This window comes from Salvelinus namaycush, chromosome 16 (genome assembly GCF_016432855.1).
Source record: "Salvelinus namaycush isolate Seneca chromosome 16, SaNama_1.0, whole genome shotgun sequence".
NCBI classification, from domain to species: Eukaryota; Metazoa; Chordata; class Actinopteri; order Salmoniformes; family Salmonidae; genus Salvelinus; species Salvelinus namaycush.
Genome location: NC_052322.1, coordinates 26,315,776 through 26,331,338, shown reverse-complemented (window position 1 = coordinate 26,331,338; position 15,563 = coordinate 26,315,776). Strand labels below are relative to the sequence as shown.

The following is a 15,563-nucleotide window of genomic DNA, read 5'->3' as shown; positions in this document are numbered from 1 at the left end:
CTACGATCTGGGGACATGGTTGATAAGAAGGGAGAGGAAACACCGATGACTTTGATGGACATGGATGTAACCCAACAAAGAGGGAATGAAGATGAACTGGACACGGAAAGAGAAAGTATTACCTGGAAATAACATTGTATAGACCAATGGTTTTATGGATTGTTTCGTTGCCCGACCTTTCCCCCCACAGCCACTGCTTTTAGCCTGCACTCTCTGCTTCAAAGCACTCTCAAATCCTCACAAAAAGCTCCACAGTCCAACGATGCTAACCCCACCAGACTCTGATAAAGACACTTTTGAAATGTATATCTAGGCACGCAATAGAGGAGTGATTGGTGTAGTAGAGACAAGAATGAACTGGAATTGATTATTTTCCTTTTGATTGAAATGATGAAAGACTCAATGGAAAGTGGAATGGGGTTAATTCATTCGGCTTTTTAAAAAATATTATTGTCCAAATTATTACTGTTGTTATTACTACTGCAATTACTACTACAATTATTATATTCCAGTTAATGATGCTTCATTGATTAGCTTTATCTATCCATGTATGTATGTATGATGTATGTTTGTATGTATTGTTTGTTTGCTTAACTGCTGTATTTGTCTCCTTGTATTTCTGTTTTTATATACTCCTTCTGGTCATGTCCTTCTTTTCCTTTTCTGTGTTTACATGTGTTGTGTATGTCTTGAAAAAGAAAAAAAGAAATATAACTATAGAAATAAATTTATAAACACATACAACAACTTCAAAACACAAAAAGGTAACAATATAGTACATCTGCTATTAAAACAAAGTCACAAATTAAAAGTAGTACTCATGGTTTTGGTTCTTCTCTTCATGTAGATATGTCTTGAATTAAGTTATTTATTTGGACACTACCATGAACAGAGGGGACAACTTAACTGAGTATTCAAAATATTAAGTTGCGCATAAAGATTAAAGGAATTTATTTAAGTGATTATTTTATTAATCCCTGTTCATTCTCTTTATTTTTGTTTTTCATAACACAAAATGAAAAGGAAATGATTACTTTATGTACTTTAGAATCTATCACACAATATCAGTGTGTATGTTTTATGTATTTCTACTCGACTATGCTTTACTGCTGTCAACTGTGATCAATAGTGACAACTTTCACAGGGGCACAGATAGATATCAGAACAATATCCATTGAATACATCTTTACTTTTACATTTTACTTACGCTTCTACACTACATCGTTTTAAGAACATTTTCGTTTTTTGAATGTTGCAAATAGGATGTCCAGCTTTGTGGAGCACTTATTAAAGCCGTCTGAATGTTTATATTTCAGCAACCATGAGAAATAATTCCTTATATCACAGTGTATGTTCGTAGGGAGTGATGTGGTTACAATAGAAGTTGGACAACTGAGGTATCTGTAAGGTGTATTAATTATGGCTGCAGGGGCAGTATTGAGTAGCTTGGATGAAAGGTGCACAGAGGTGCCCAGAGTAAACGGCCTGCTCCTCAGTCATAGTTGCTAATATTTGCATAATATTATTACTATTGGATAGAAAACACTCTGAAGTTTCTAAAACTGTTTGAATTATGTCTGTGAGTGTAACAGAACTCATATGGCAGGCAAAAACCTGAGAAGTTCCACTTCCTGTTTGGATTTTTTCTGGGGTGGCAGATTTTCAACCAAGCTCTCATTGAAATTACAGCGAGATATTGATGAGTTTTCACTTCCTACGGCTTCCACTAGATAGAACTTTGTCTGATGACTCTAATGTGAAGGGGGGCCGAAGGAGACAGGAATTAGTCACCACTGCCACGAGCTGACCATGCTTTGACCACACGCGTTCACATGATAGGCAGCTCCGTTCCATCGCTCAACTGAAGTCAATCTAATTCTCCGGTTGGAACTTATTCAAGATGTATGTTAACAACATTCTAAAGATTGATTCAGTACGTCGTTTGACATGTTTCTACTGACTGTTATGGAACTTTTGGACATTTCGTCACGTTATAGTGGACGCGCTTTGTGACTTTGGAATTGTTTACCAAACGCGCTAACCAAAGTAGCTAATTGGACATAAATAACGGACATTATCGAACAAATCAAGCATTTATTGTGGACCTGGGATTCCTAGGACTGCATTCTGATGAAGTTCATCAAAGGTAAGGAAACATTTATCATGTATTTTCTGGTTTCTGTTGACTCCAACATGGCGGCTAATTTGGCTATTGTTCTGAGCGCCGTCTCAGATTATTGCATGATTTGCTTTTTCCGTATTTTTTAAATTTTTATCTGACAGCGGTTGCATTAAGGAGAGGTATATCTATAATTCCATGTGTATAACTTGTATTATCATCTACATTTATGATGTGTATTTCTGTTGAAACGATGTGGCTATGCAAAATCACTTGATGTTTTTGGAACTAGTGAATGTAACGCGTCAATGTAAACTCAGATTTTTTTATATAAATATGAACTTTATCAAACAAAACATGCATTTATTGTGTAACATGAAGTCCTATGAGTGTCAACTGATGAAGATCATCAAAGGTTAGTGATTCATTTTATCTCTATTTCTGCTTTTTGTGACTGCTATATTTCGCTGGAAAAATGGCTGTGCTTATTGTGGTTTGGTGGTGACCTAACATAATCGTTTGTAGTGCTTTCGCTGAAAAGCATATTTGAAATCGGACACTTTGGTGGGATTACCTTTAAAATGATATAAGACACGTATGTTTGAGGAATTTTTATTATGAGATTTCTGTTGTTTGAATTTGGCGCCCTGCACTTTCACTGGCTGTTGTCATATCGATCCCGTTAGCGGGATGCAGCCATAAGAAGTTACATTTTTTTCTGATGTGAGCCACAATTGATACCAATGCTGTAATGCTGTTTTGCACTAGTCTGCCAAGCTACTACTGTCAACCCAAAACATCCTAGGTAAGTGTAAAATCATGAACATTTATATTTTAACAAACTTCCTCTTTAAACTCCAAGAGAACACTGTGTAACAGACCTACCAGAGCACTGTGTGACAGTATATGACCAGGTGGTTGATTACGCTTCACCATGAAAACAACACAAACAGGATGACTGCCAAGGGTATGATAAAATACTTTTTTAATACCTTAATCTGCGTTCTCCATATAACAAAACTCACGTTGGTTTAATACTGGTCAGTGATTCAAACTTTACAGTAGAAACCAATCACTTAGAAGAATGGTATTGGTATTTTTAATTATAAACATAATAATCCTAAATGGCCAATAGTTTTACCTTAAATTGTTTGGTACAAACTTGATAAATCATTGAACATTAAGCCAAAATGTAGATTATTTAAACCATTTGTTTGTGTCTCTGTCTCTCTGTTCTATCTCTGTTCTTCGTACTCAGTGTCTGTCTCAAGGCTGACTGTCCCAGAGCTGCTGTCGGAGCAGGGTGAGGTGGTTGTGTCGTAGCGTGCGCAGCTCTGTGAGTCTCCCCAGCAGGCGAGCGAAACGCTGGGCTCCCTGAGGGCCCTGGGCTCCATATCGGGCTCCGCACACCCTGGACAGAAGCTCCATGGTCAGCTCCTGTAAGCTCTCCACACACGCCACCGCCCGCAGCAACGCTTCGTCTGCTAACAGAGCCAGATGACAGAACGACATAGAGTTGGTCGTCACTATCTGGCCAAGCTAGAGGAGATATTCAGACACTCTTGGAGGAAAATGATAAGTCAATAAAAAGTGTGTCTTTATCAACTAAATATCTTGTGTTATAGTATTTAAAATAAATTAACAAATGCATTTAGCCTTTCATACAGTAATGTGTCAGGCATAGAGAGCCAGTCACCTGAGCATAGCAGTGCTGTAGCAGTGAGCAGGGCATATTCAGCCTCCGTCACCCCCAATGCAGCCATGCTGTGGAAGAAGTTGAGCACCGGTCCTAGCAAGTCCTCATTGACTCCTGCACATAGACACACTACCTGACTCAACATGGAAGGAAACAGGACAAATCCCAATTTCCCTTATTTTTCACTGTAGCTTGCTTCATTTTAATATCTTTAAAGGGATAGTTCACTATTTTGAAGTTTTAGCATATTTTCGACCCACCTGGGGTGTTGTGGTTTCATCCAAACAGTTTTTACGTTTTTTGCCTGTTATTTATCAAAGTCCAGATTCTCGGACTAGGATTTTTAAAGCCTGTAACAATACTCGTGGAAAATAAGATAAAATGTCAAATAAACTCAAATCGATCTTATCCCTTTAACTTGAACCTCTCTTCAAATAGTACTGTAAATAAAGCTTGTAAGATGGGATACTATGGTGGTGAGTATACTGTATTTAGATAGGACAGTCTGCCTTACCTGAGTTTACAGGGCCGGTCCCACTATGAATGTTTTCCTTGGACTCTAAGGTTTTCAGCCAATGATGAGTTGAGATGTTGAAAGGTTGTAGTGCTTGTAAAATAAAATAAAACAATGAGCTCTCTGGCATAATCGGCCCGGTTCCATTTCCATCCCTAGCTCCTACCTCTTCAGTACACAGTAAATCAAGGAGAGTTGGAATCATAGTGTTCACTGGAGTTATCTTAACCCTCAACAGAGTGATTTGCTCCCTGGAGTGATAACTGGTGTTCATTTGGATGTGTACTTTTAACTTCCTTAAGAGTAACCAGAGAGAGGGATTGATATCTATGGAGGATCCACAACCCCCTTACATTGCTTTGGAGTACAGTGCAAGAAGTGCTATATTCACTGTGTTAAAGTTTTCTACCACATTTTCAGAGTTGATTCAGCAGTGTTCATTTCCATTAACTCTCACAGCGGGGGGGGCTTCATTATATTTCCCAGCATGCTCTGTTGCGGGTTGATTTTTAGAATTATTTGTTTCAATATCTGTGTTTTCGCATGTACTTTGATTGTTATTGATCTTATGCTACACAAAGATAAATAACTTACATTTTTCTAAACTAATCTAATCCGTAAGAGGTTACTGAGATGGTTGTTCCAGTTTAGGTGATCTAGGTGTTCTCAATATACTCAGTCTTTACTCTGACAATCATTTTGAATGCAGGTTGCGGGTGATGAAAAGATCAAATTGTTGGATAGCCTCGCTAGAGATCACTAGACATCACTTAGCAAGCCAGCATAACGTAATCATTTACTCAAAAGGCACACTGGGAAATATGCAAATAAGACTTTACACCCTACAGTAAAAGGTAGTGAACTGCTAGAGTAATGTACGCTGATGGAGTTGATTGTTAATTTAAAACACATAAAAGTGTGAAATGGCATGTAGTTACATTTAATCAACTCTGAGAGTTTAATGTGATTGGATATGTACTCTATTTAGTGGATATGTACAAAAAAAATCTAATCTACCCCATGACCAGGTTGGTTTTAACACAAAATGTGGGTGGAACCATTAACCCCCAAATGGTGTTGAATGTGACTCCATGGGAGTTAAATGAACTCTTGTAATTGTACTGTGTAGCATGCTGAAATGAAGCCAGGACAAATGAGTCAGGCACCCACAAGCCTTATGGTGGTGTGGTGGTGTCAATACCTGGGCTAGAGGCTGCTGGGTTCTGGGTGAACTGCTGAGCTGATAGCAGAAACATGACTTCCACAGATGAACTAGAGAGAAGGGTGTTCTGGTCCAAGCAGTCCAGGAGCTCAAAGCCTACATGGACACCAGACACTAGATTAGTTTATACTACAGGAGGTATCAGACACAGAGTGGCCTCAGAGAGAGAAACAGGGCTGTTTTTAACTAGGCCAGTCAGTTATGAACAAATTCTTATTTACAATGATGGCCTACCTCGGCCAAACCCTAACCCAGACAACGCTGGGCAAATTGTGCACCGCCCTATGGGACTCCCAATCACTGCCAGTTGTGACACAGCCTGGAATCGAACCAGGGTCTGTAGTGATGCCTCTAGCACTGAGCTGCAGTGCCTTAGACCGTGCGCCACTCGGGAGCCCTTTTGATTTTGGTTTTGATATGAAAACATATGGTAGGTGAAAGCAACAGCAGGTATTTGCTTTCCATATCACTGCAGAAACAAGAAAGGAGAGAACGCTTATGTATGAGGTGTGGCCCAACTCACCAGGTACACTCTTGGCGAACTGCAGCAGCCTCTGAGAGGGAGGGCATGCCATGTCTGTTAGTCTGTCTCCACCAACCTCTGTACAAGTCCACTCAAACACCTGCAGAAAAAAACTGCCTGAATAAGCTCTCAATGAGATTAGTAGAAAAATGACAACATATCTTTAAAATCTCAATCCATAAGAATTACTATTCTTATCAGCGACCCACCCTATAGTGTGTAGTGTCCTGCGCACTGTACTGTCGATGAGCCTCCACCATCCTGTCCAGCACATGCTTCTGTTCTACTGACAAATTTGCAGACACTACCTGTTACAGGAAAAAATTAATTACGAACAGATCATTTGATGGCTGAGTGAAATTACCCCACTGGTCACAGACGTCAGTTCAACGTCTAGTTTTGATTTACATTTGGATGAGTTGAAAAAAAAATATGTCACCATGTCATTGGATTTAGGAAATTCCCTTACGTTGAGGACTTTTTGCAAATCCAATCTGGGGCGTATACATTATGCTGAGTCTGTTGCAAAACGTTTCTCAGTGATACCCATGCCGGATCCGGGAGCATCCTCATCAAAAAAGCTGACTAGCATAGCCTAGCCTAACGGGACAGGGTTAAACAGAAGCAAAAGGAACGAAACGGGGAGGGACCTACCTGAATTTGTCTAATATAAACTCTTGTTTTGCTCTATTGGCTTCCGTTGTGTTCTTAAACGGTAAACTGTTTCCGTAATAAATATGCCCCAGTTTTCTACGCTGATTTATCGTCATCACATTGAATGTTTTGGTTGAAATTAAGTGGAAACAACGTTGATTCAACCATTGTTTGTCCAGTGGGACCATTCTGACACAGACTTGGAATATAAGCAGGGTCGTATTACAGGGCACCCCAATAAGAAATCAGTCAAAAGTGTTACAGGCTACTGGTCCAGCCTACTATTAAGAGGCCATTCCAAAGACCTATGCAATGTTTAATTTTTTTAAATCTGGGACATCCCCCTGATAGTCCCAGAACTTAAACAGGAAATCTAAGAAAGTGATCTGGGAGAGGGCCACCTATGAACAAAAGTAAGGAACAGATCTGTGGTTCTCCATTGATACAATCCATCTGACAAGATGATCATCCAAGGGTCTGTAACTATCTAGACCCTTGGATATTTGATCTTGGGGTATCTTTCAAAAAGCGTCAAGCTACAATGTCCTTGCCATTCAGAATATCCAAGAAAGTTAACACATTAGCGAAAGGTCAGAAAACTAGATGAGAAGGTTTGAATGTAGGAGGAAAGGAGAAAGTGATGTACCTGTCCTGGTAGCTTGCTGGTGGAGCTGACTCTCCTGCTCCCCATGTTCTCCTCCTCCTCAGGCCCTCCTCCTCTGTGTTTGGTCCCCTTCCTCAGCCTCTTGGACTGGCACTGCACCTCCGTCAGCAGACCTGGCAACACAATTGCCTCTGTCAGACTCACATAGGCAAATATATTTTATTTACTTATTGTTTATTTACACAAGGATATTGAGATCATACACATTTTTCCAAGGGATCCCTGTACAAGGTATTTTGGTTGTCTTAGCAATTAAATTAAGTCCGCCTGGCTATAAATTGGAGATATGAAGATTCAAGATTCAAGATCTTATTGTTAGCTTACTCTGCCTCTCTTCAAATTATCGACATTGCTTTCAGCTAAATACAGTTTCAAATATCCCTACAGCCTTTTTGATATGGTGTGTTCCCCTCACATTCAGCCAGCATGCCCACAGCACGACATTTCTGCAGGCGGCAGTCCTGGCACTTTCTCCGCATGTACATGTCCATCTCACAGCCTCCGCCACTTTTACACCGGTACACTGCTTTCTTCGTCACACTCCTTCGGAAGAAACCTGAAACACAGGAGTATAACCACCTCTTGTTGGGGTCCATTTCAATTAAAGTTAATCCAGATAAAGACGTTTTTTTAATTTAAATTCAAACCCCATATTCAGACAGATACCGGAAGTGACGGGCTCTGTGATAAACTTTCAGGTTGACCCCCCAAATGTTGTTGTAGACTTTGACGAAAACACTGCCTCCCCTACCTTTGCAGCCTTCACAGGTGAGGGCGTTGTAGTGGTAGCCAGAGGCTTTGTCCCCACACACCACACACAGCTCATCCTGGCCCCTCACCCTTCCTCCCGGACCCAGCCTGGTCCTCTTGACCAGGGACAAACCTCCCCCACCTCGCCCCTTCCCCAGGCTTCCACACTGGGGCTCTGGGCTGGGCTCGCAGGGAGTGTCCAGGCAGTGGGGGCTGTAGGGGTGGGTGGAAAGTGGGTGGAAGGGCTGGGAGGACGGCGGTCCGTAGACAGAAAACTGCACATTGATGGGGCTGTACTGCTGCTGGCTGAAGGCTAGGCCCTGTAGGTCTGGCTCCTGGAAAGGGTAGCCCAAAGGGTCCCCCAGCACATCTGTGTGATGAGGAAACACAAAATAAATGGATTTGGTGCTTTGATCCTGAACCCACCGGTTAAGTTTAAGTGCCCCACAGGGACCTGGGAACGTCTAGTGGCTAGAAAAGAGGGTCCACCAGAGCCATTATCCCAGTCACACTGGTTTCAAGTCAAAGTGCATCACAAGAATGTGATCCTTGTCCACCATCTTACGGGATTCATGCATGACTTAATGTATTTTATTGGTCCTATGGGACGTAATAAAAAAAACGTCAGAGTGAGACCTTGTGAACCAGTTTGGACTGTGGAAACAGGATGCAGCTGAGAGGTTACAGGGGCATTTTACCATTTACATATTTTTATAGAGTTTTATTCAGTATTTTATTGCCGCGTAGATTGGTGTCTGATGTCTTATGAGCGTAGCGGGGGGGCCGGTGGAGCTGTGAAGCATTTAGCAAATTCAAGTCCCGTCTCCACAGAGGGAACATGTGTCACCACTGGTCACAGATCAGCCCTAAATCAGTCACTCTGATCAGAAGGATCCACTTCCATAAGCTGAGTCTCTTAGCGTTTTATTAGTTCAGATAACAACTGAAATAATGAGAGGTTATTTCTTTTAAGCACAAAAAAATGGAATGATTAATGTCCATCCTTTCTCAAAATGCATCAATACTACTGGATGTATAAGTTACATTGTACTCAGGTGCACATCGAGTGTCTTCATACCATATCAGCCTGGATATTTATCCATAGCTATGAGCTCTTATAAGATGTCCTGACATGTACTGAACACAACAGTGACCTCTAGATTCCAACCTATGATCCTTCCTTTCTGAACAACAACACTCACCCTATCCTCAGCCACAACCCGCCTCACCCCTTCTCTTCTAGAACCTTGACTCTCTCTATTTTTCCTCCCCTCTATCCTTCTCTCTCTCTTTCTCTCCATCACCACTTTCCTCACTCATCCCGTCTTTCCTCTACGTCTCACAGATGTTTCCTGTCCTGGCGAGGATGGAGGCCAGTACTGAGTTCGTGCTTGCGTGACAACGCTGTGGTGAGCTCTGTTTGTAAACCGTTTCAGCACTATGTAAACACCCAGGCCTCCCTCCCTCTGTCCCACGCACACTAACGCTACCCCCCATTATGTAGCCATATCATATCCACCCCTCAGCCAGGAGAGGAGAGGACCATAATGTGAAGAAGCCACATAGTTAGGTCACAACACTCCACTGCAACCATTATAAATAGGCCCTAGTTCCAATGCAAATTCTTTGTTAGCTAACATCCTGTGTACTGGAAATGTGGCAGGCTATCCTGTAAGTATTTTTCCATTCAGATTTATTTAATAAAAACAGTTGTTTCTAAATGTATAAGGTTACGCCCACACTTTATGTATTCTTGCAAGTCTCCCCCTCTAATCTACCGTCCTACGGCACTACAAATGATAACAGAAAAGCAACACACAAACTAAAGCAGAACAAAGGAAGCATAAACATGTAATATAAATGAAATATAAATGTATAATCATGACATTTTGATTTGATTAGGTTATCACCATACAATTACAGAGTATGTATCAGGATACATTGTGTTTGGATCAGCACACCATCAAATCGGACTAGATTGCTTTAGTATAATTCCAGATAAAAAGAGTCCCTCACCGTAGTACTGCAGAGGCTCAGTGATGCCATATCCATCAGAGGCAGAGAGGTAACCACCGGCAGACATGGTTATCTCCGACTCACTCCACTCTCTCATCTGGACAGCTGATCCACAGTCAGTCTCTGGGAACACCCGCTTAATCTATCAACACACATACGGGGAACCACACATCTGAGGAATCTGCAACTCTCCAAACATTTCTTTATATCAATGCTTGACGACAGGTCTCCTCAGTCTCCTAGCTGTGATATCATTGCCTATTTTAAGCTACCCTCTGAGATGCAAACCTAAAGGTTACTGTTGTCCACAGTGAAGGCGTGCAGCTGAAGTCTGTGGCAGTGCGATGGATCTCTGCTCCTTTGGGAGGCATCAGGGGGAGACGAGGGACAGAGAGGAGAGTGTGAGAAGAAGAGAGAGATTGGACTCATGTCCAAACAGCTGTCCTGGCTTGGAGTTCAGAGGAAAGAGAGAGGTCCTGTCGTATGGGGGCCTGTCCCTGGTGGGGAGCTTAGGTTTGGCATGGGTGGATGGATCCCACCCCACCACGGACCAGGAGTTCACAGAGTGGGATCAATGAGTTAGCTGGAGCTGGCAACTCACCGCAATCTTGTCTCTGTACCAACATAACTGGACATGACCAGTGGTCAATCTTTATAATATTTATTATATTTTCCATAAACATCTTGATACCTTTAATACTCTTCCCCATCTACACTATATACTATTAGTATGCTGTAGTTACTCTTCCTGGGTAAGTAGTGTGTGTGTGGGTGTGCATGCACGGCCGTATGCATGCTTGTTGTACGAGTGTGCATGTGAACACAATAGTGTGTATGTGTTCATGTGAATGACTGAGTGTGTTGTGTATGTGTCTGAGAGTAAATGTACTGGGATATGTGTGTACATTTGTATGTATGTGTGTTGTAAGAGTGTGTGTGAAAGCTCATCTTTGAGGCCCCCAGGGAGTGTTTACTCGGATTCTGTTTGCTCTGTTTGTATTGCAGTTAATATTTGACACTAGTCAGGTTTTGAGTTTAGAGAACTCGCCCCCCCCCCCCCCCTCCAAAGTTGACTGGGTCATGTCGAGCTCTGACGAAAGAGAGAAGACCCTGGATTTGCCCTAACCTCTCCCTGATGGGGTTTGACATGTAGCATGATTCTAGCAAACTAATGGTGTCCTTCCCACCCTGACCCCATTCCTCAACTGTCTAATTACACTGGCCTGTTTGTGAACCAAGCCGACCAACGAGCAGCATTTCATTCAATTATCTACCCCACGTGCTGAGCGTCTGTGCTGAGCAAGCAGTGCAAAGGAGAAGGTACACCGTAGGTAGGATGCATTTACAGTATGCACACATGCATAACATTGAGTATTAACAGTGATAATAGTTATGGTGACTATTTAGTTATGTTTCACTAATTCATGATTGGGCATGCAGTCCTCTGTTCATCTCTAATGGGCGATTCCAAGCCAGGAAGGCCCAAAAATATTTTAAACCCTTTTAAAACCAATGCATGCCTCTTGTAAGACAGTATGATCCCTGAACCACAGATGATACAGACAACATCTTGGTGTCATTATCCTCTTTATAGTGTGCTCTAAAATATGGAGTATGTCTAGATTCTGAAATAAAATCACATTGATTTATTCATCATAAAAAATATGAATATGAATATCTCAAAGCACCCTTTTCGATTTAGCCAATTTTTTTTGACATATTGTTTGGAACAACATAGTCTTCAAACACGTCACATTTCCAGAGTGGTGCTCAGCTACCTTTGAAGCAAACAAAGCAACCTCAAATTAACATTGTGTCGTCTTTGGATCCAACTAATCTCACTCCATCTGATACCTAGGCACAACTGACTAGCTAAGGTACCCGATTGAAAGAAATCCCGAATACACTATGTCATTATTACATTTGTTTGAATTTCTTGTCATTGTACAATTACATTAACAAATCCCAGGAGAGGCTTCTGTTGTCACATTCCTCTGTCATGTGTACTGTTGCATTAGTCATGTCATCACAAAGCTTTCTATCCCTTATACTGTACTCTACCTCCAAGAGAGTGAGAGAGCATGATAATGGCGGGAACGCATACACTAGAGTGGATGTGGCTGCCCATTCATTCATTTCCCTCATCACAATGAGTGATGCGGACAATTTCTTGGAGTGTATACATGTGGCCATGGATCTTCTAGTGTGGCCCAGTTGTCACTGTTGGACAAAGGCCTGAGCATGTACATCCCCAAGGGAAGCGTTCTGGAGGAGGAGGGGGAGGGTAAGGGTGGGATAAACACATTACCCTTGATTCACTCAACGTTTGGACTGAAGGCTGTAAGCACACAATAAATATCTCTCTTTCTCTAAACCTCTAGTATGTCTTCCCAGCTTGGCTCTTTATCACTGCACACTGTTTGCTGGTAGCCTGACTCAGATAGCACAGTGTTTACTGATTTAAACAGGAAACTGACGCTTAGATTAGAGTGGCCTTGCAGGGAGGGCCAGGGGATGGATTTGTGGTTAAAGTCCAGTGTTAAAATAGAGGGGGGGGTATTTACATCACATGATTTGTAAATACTTGTAAATACCCTAAATGTTACTACAGTTAATGCGAATTGACTAGACCGTTGTTGTGAAATGTGAAAAGGAACATAAATGCTTGCTTAGTACATCACATTTTCACCTCTTGAAGTTATCGCCCTAACTAGATCCAAACAGTTTATAATCTGTTTTAGAAATACATTCTAGGAACGCGAAGCGAGGCGGCCATCTCTGTCGGCACCGGAACTCTGAACATACTGAACATACTAACATAATATACACAATGAAAGTCTTTGATTTCAGCTTATCTGTTGTCGCTTTAGAACGCTTGAGCCATTTTCACTATAGGTACAACTGCAGTTTTCAGAAAAATTCTCTCTCTCAAATGGATTCCACAGAATCAAGATTTCTACGTACTGTAGATGCAACCCTACCAACTTCATTTTCCTTATCCATTACTTGTTTGTAACAGCAGGTCTTAAAAACGTTCACAAACGAGTTAGGATACTGTTGTCATGACTAAACGGACAAAACACTGGCTCGACATTGTGGCAAAAATATTTTAAAAAGTCCAAGTGTAACCACCAAACCCCTCTGACCTATCCAATGTCAGTTCCTTAATGCGTGCATCAATAATGTGTATTTTTTTTTAAAATTAAGACTTAGTTGGAGTAAATTACCCTTCCAAAGCACACTGTTAAAACTTCTTAAATATCTCTGTAAGTCTGTAAGATAAGATGCACTATGGCACCTTGGCACTTCATCTATCAGGTAGCAGGTTACTCAGGAGAAGTAGGACAGCTAAGCCTCTTCACATCAACAAGACAACTTCACATTAACAATCAACAAGGAACATGATAGTAAAACTACGTTTTTCAAATACACAGTCCATAGTAGAGTTTGAATAACGGATCATATTGAAATAAAATTATAAATATACTCTTCATCGAGTAAAATGTATTAAAAAGAGTGATATGAGCTCACCAGTGGTGGTCTTCTCCTCGTGTGTTGACTTCTGATAGCCTCCTGATTTTTCCTCCCCTTAAATTTGTAATGTTGACTGCAGTCCAGCCTCTGGCATTCTACACTTGCCAAACACGCACTCGTACACACACACACACACACACAAACACACACACACGCACGCACGCACACACACAAAGTACAAACAAGAACTTTCCCTCTCAATCAAGAGACAGTCACTCACTCATGCACATTACCTTGCTTAAGACCCAATATCAGAAACATTGTATGAGGTGGATAAGGATATTAGATACCATGGATGTCTTTCAAGAAGACAAGGGGCACTCAAAGTAGATTTTGCACAGGTATCTATGCAATATGTTAATATAATGGTCCTTTGTAGCTCAGTTGGTAGAGCATGGCACTTGTAACGGCAGGGTAGTGGGTTTGATTCCCGGGACCATTCATACGTAAAATGTCGCTTTGGATAAAAGAGTCTGCTAAATGGCATAAGGTTATTATTAAACTGTGTAATGTATGCAATTATTTATAGAAAGGAGTAATGCCTGAAAAAATATATACGCACCTAGTACTATGCACTTCTACAAAGGTCACAGTAGGCAAACCTTACAATTTAGCTCAAGTGAAAGCATCACTTTCCTGAAAAAATGCACACCTTGCTTTGGCCTACTCCATGAGGTGAAATCTTAAACAGTAGTTTATACCTCCCTCAATGAATTGCATTATGTTAAACTAGAGAGCATAGAGGGATACATATGAAGTATGCGGAGCGGAGGGGAATGTGTGTGTGATGGTGTGGGCTCTGATCCTGCAGTGAGAGAGAGCAGGCTCATTAAGACATTCCCAGTATTGTGTGTTTATAAACAGCCTCTTGTTCGTCCCAGTGATGGATGATGGCCCACTATCACTGGCTCTTCCTGCTGCCCTCTGTAAGAAGCCCTGGGACTGCCTAGGAACACAACCTCTTTGCCACTGTTTCACAACCGACTACAACTACACGCACATACACACTCCTACTCCCTCACTGTCACTGCATGAGATCAGCCCCCCACACAGTTCATCTCCTTATAGAACCCATCGTGATAGTTTTGTCCTGACCTTTCCTCCCTCGTTGTGTGGGCCCTCAATGTCACTTATATGTGTGTACGTGTGTGAGGGAGAACGTGTATGTGTGCGTGTGTGAGAGGAGGGTTTCTCAGGGTCAGAATTCCATAACTATTTTTTTTCAATAACAGGACAGTAATAACAATAACTGCACTAATAAAGAGAAACAACATGGCTGTGTCTTCCAGGAACATTAGAGTCAGTGACAGGTCTACCAGGGTCCCCCAGGGTCTACCAGAGTGTGGAGTGGAAAGGTCAGAGGTCAGCTTGACCTCCACATGACATGATGAATTAAGGTTGAGTGTACACGGGGTAAAGTCAAGGTTACAGTTGGGTAAAATGGTGAAGTACATGGTACTACTGAAATACAAGATACTATTAAAAGGGTGCTGCATTGCATCTAATTCTAGATGTTTGATTATGAATGTCTTAAAAATGTACTTTATTTTAGTTTTTACAATCAACAGTCAAATCTACAACGTACATTTTTTCAGTTGTTATAAAAGGACAAGTAAAATCCACATATATATATATATATATATATATATATATATACACTTGGGTCATTAGAAATGTCCTTGTTTTTGAAAGAAAATCCAATTTTTTGTCCATTAAAATAACATCAAATTGATCCGAAATACAGTGTAGACATTGTTAATGTTGTAAATGACTATTGTAGCTGGAAATAGCTGATTTTTAATGGAATATCTACATAAGTGTACAGAGGCCCATTATCAGCAACCATCACTCCTGTGTTCCAATGGCACGTT

General features: G+C 41.2%; 1 protein-coding gene across 5 annotated transcripts; it reads right to left on the bottom strand.

Annotated features, from left to right (window-relative positions):
* Positions 1 to 3,087: 3,087 nt before the first annotated feature.
* LOC120061239 (bile acid receptor-like) lies at positions 3,088 to 13,798 on the bottom strand. Of its 5 annotated transcripts, XM_039010899.1 has the most exons (12): positions 13,690 to 13,715; positions 10,447 to 10,516; positions 10,159 to 10,300; positions 8,144 to 8,512; positions 7,808 to 7,948; positions 7,375 to 7,505; positions 6,284 to 6,382; positions 6,075 to 6,174; positions 5,531 to 5,647; positions 4,330 to 4,422; positions 3,816 to 3,929; positions 3,088 to 3,603 (listed from the first exon to the last, which is right to left on the bottom strand). In XM_039010899.1, exons 3-12 carry the CDS (start codon positions 10,253 to 10,255, stop codon positions 3,386 to 3,388), a joined length of 1,479 nt encoding a protein of 492 aa, XP_038866827.1. In that variant the 5' UTR covers positions 10,256 to 10,300; positions 10,447 to 10,516; positions 13,690 to 13,715; the 3' UTR covers positions 3,088 to 3,385. The 5 variants fall into 5 exon arrangements, with proteins under 5 accessions (XP_038866827.1, XP_038866826.1, XP_038866830.1 ...); XM_039010898.1 differs by lacking the exon at positions 10,447 to 10,516 and having other exon boundaries at positions 13,690 to 13,797; XM_039010902.1 differs by lacking the exon at positions 10,447 to 10,516 and having other exon boundaries at positions 3,088 to 3,600; positions 13,690 to 13,797.
* Between the last annotated feature and the right edge of the window lie 1,765 nt (positions 13,799 to 15,563).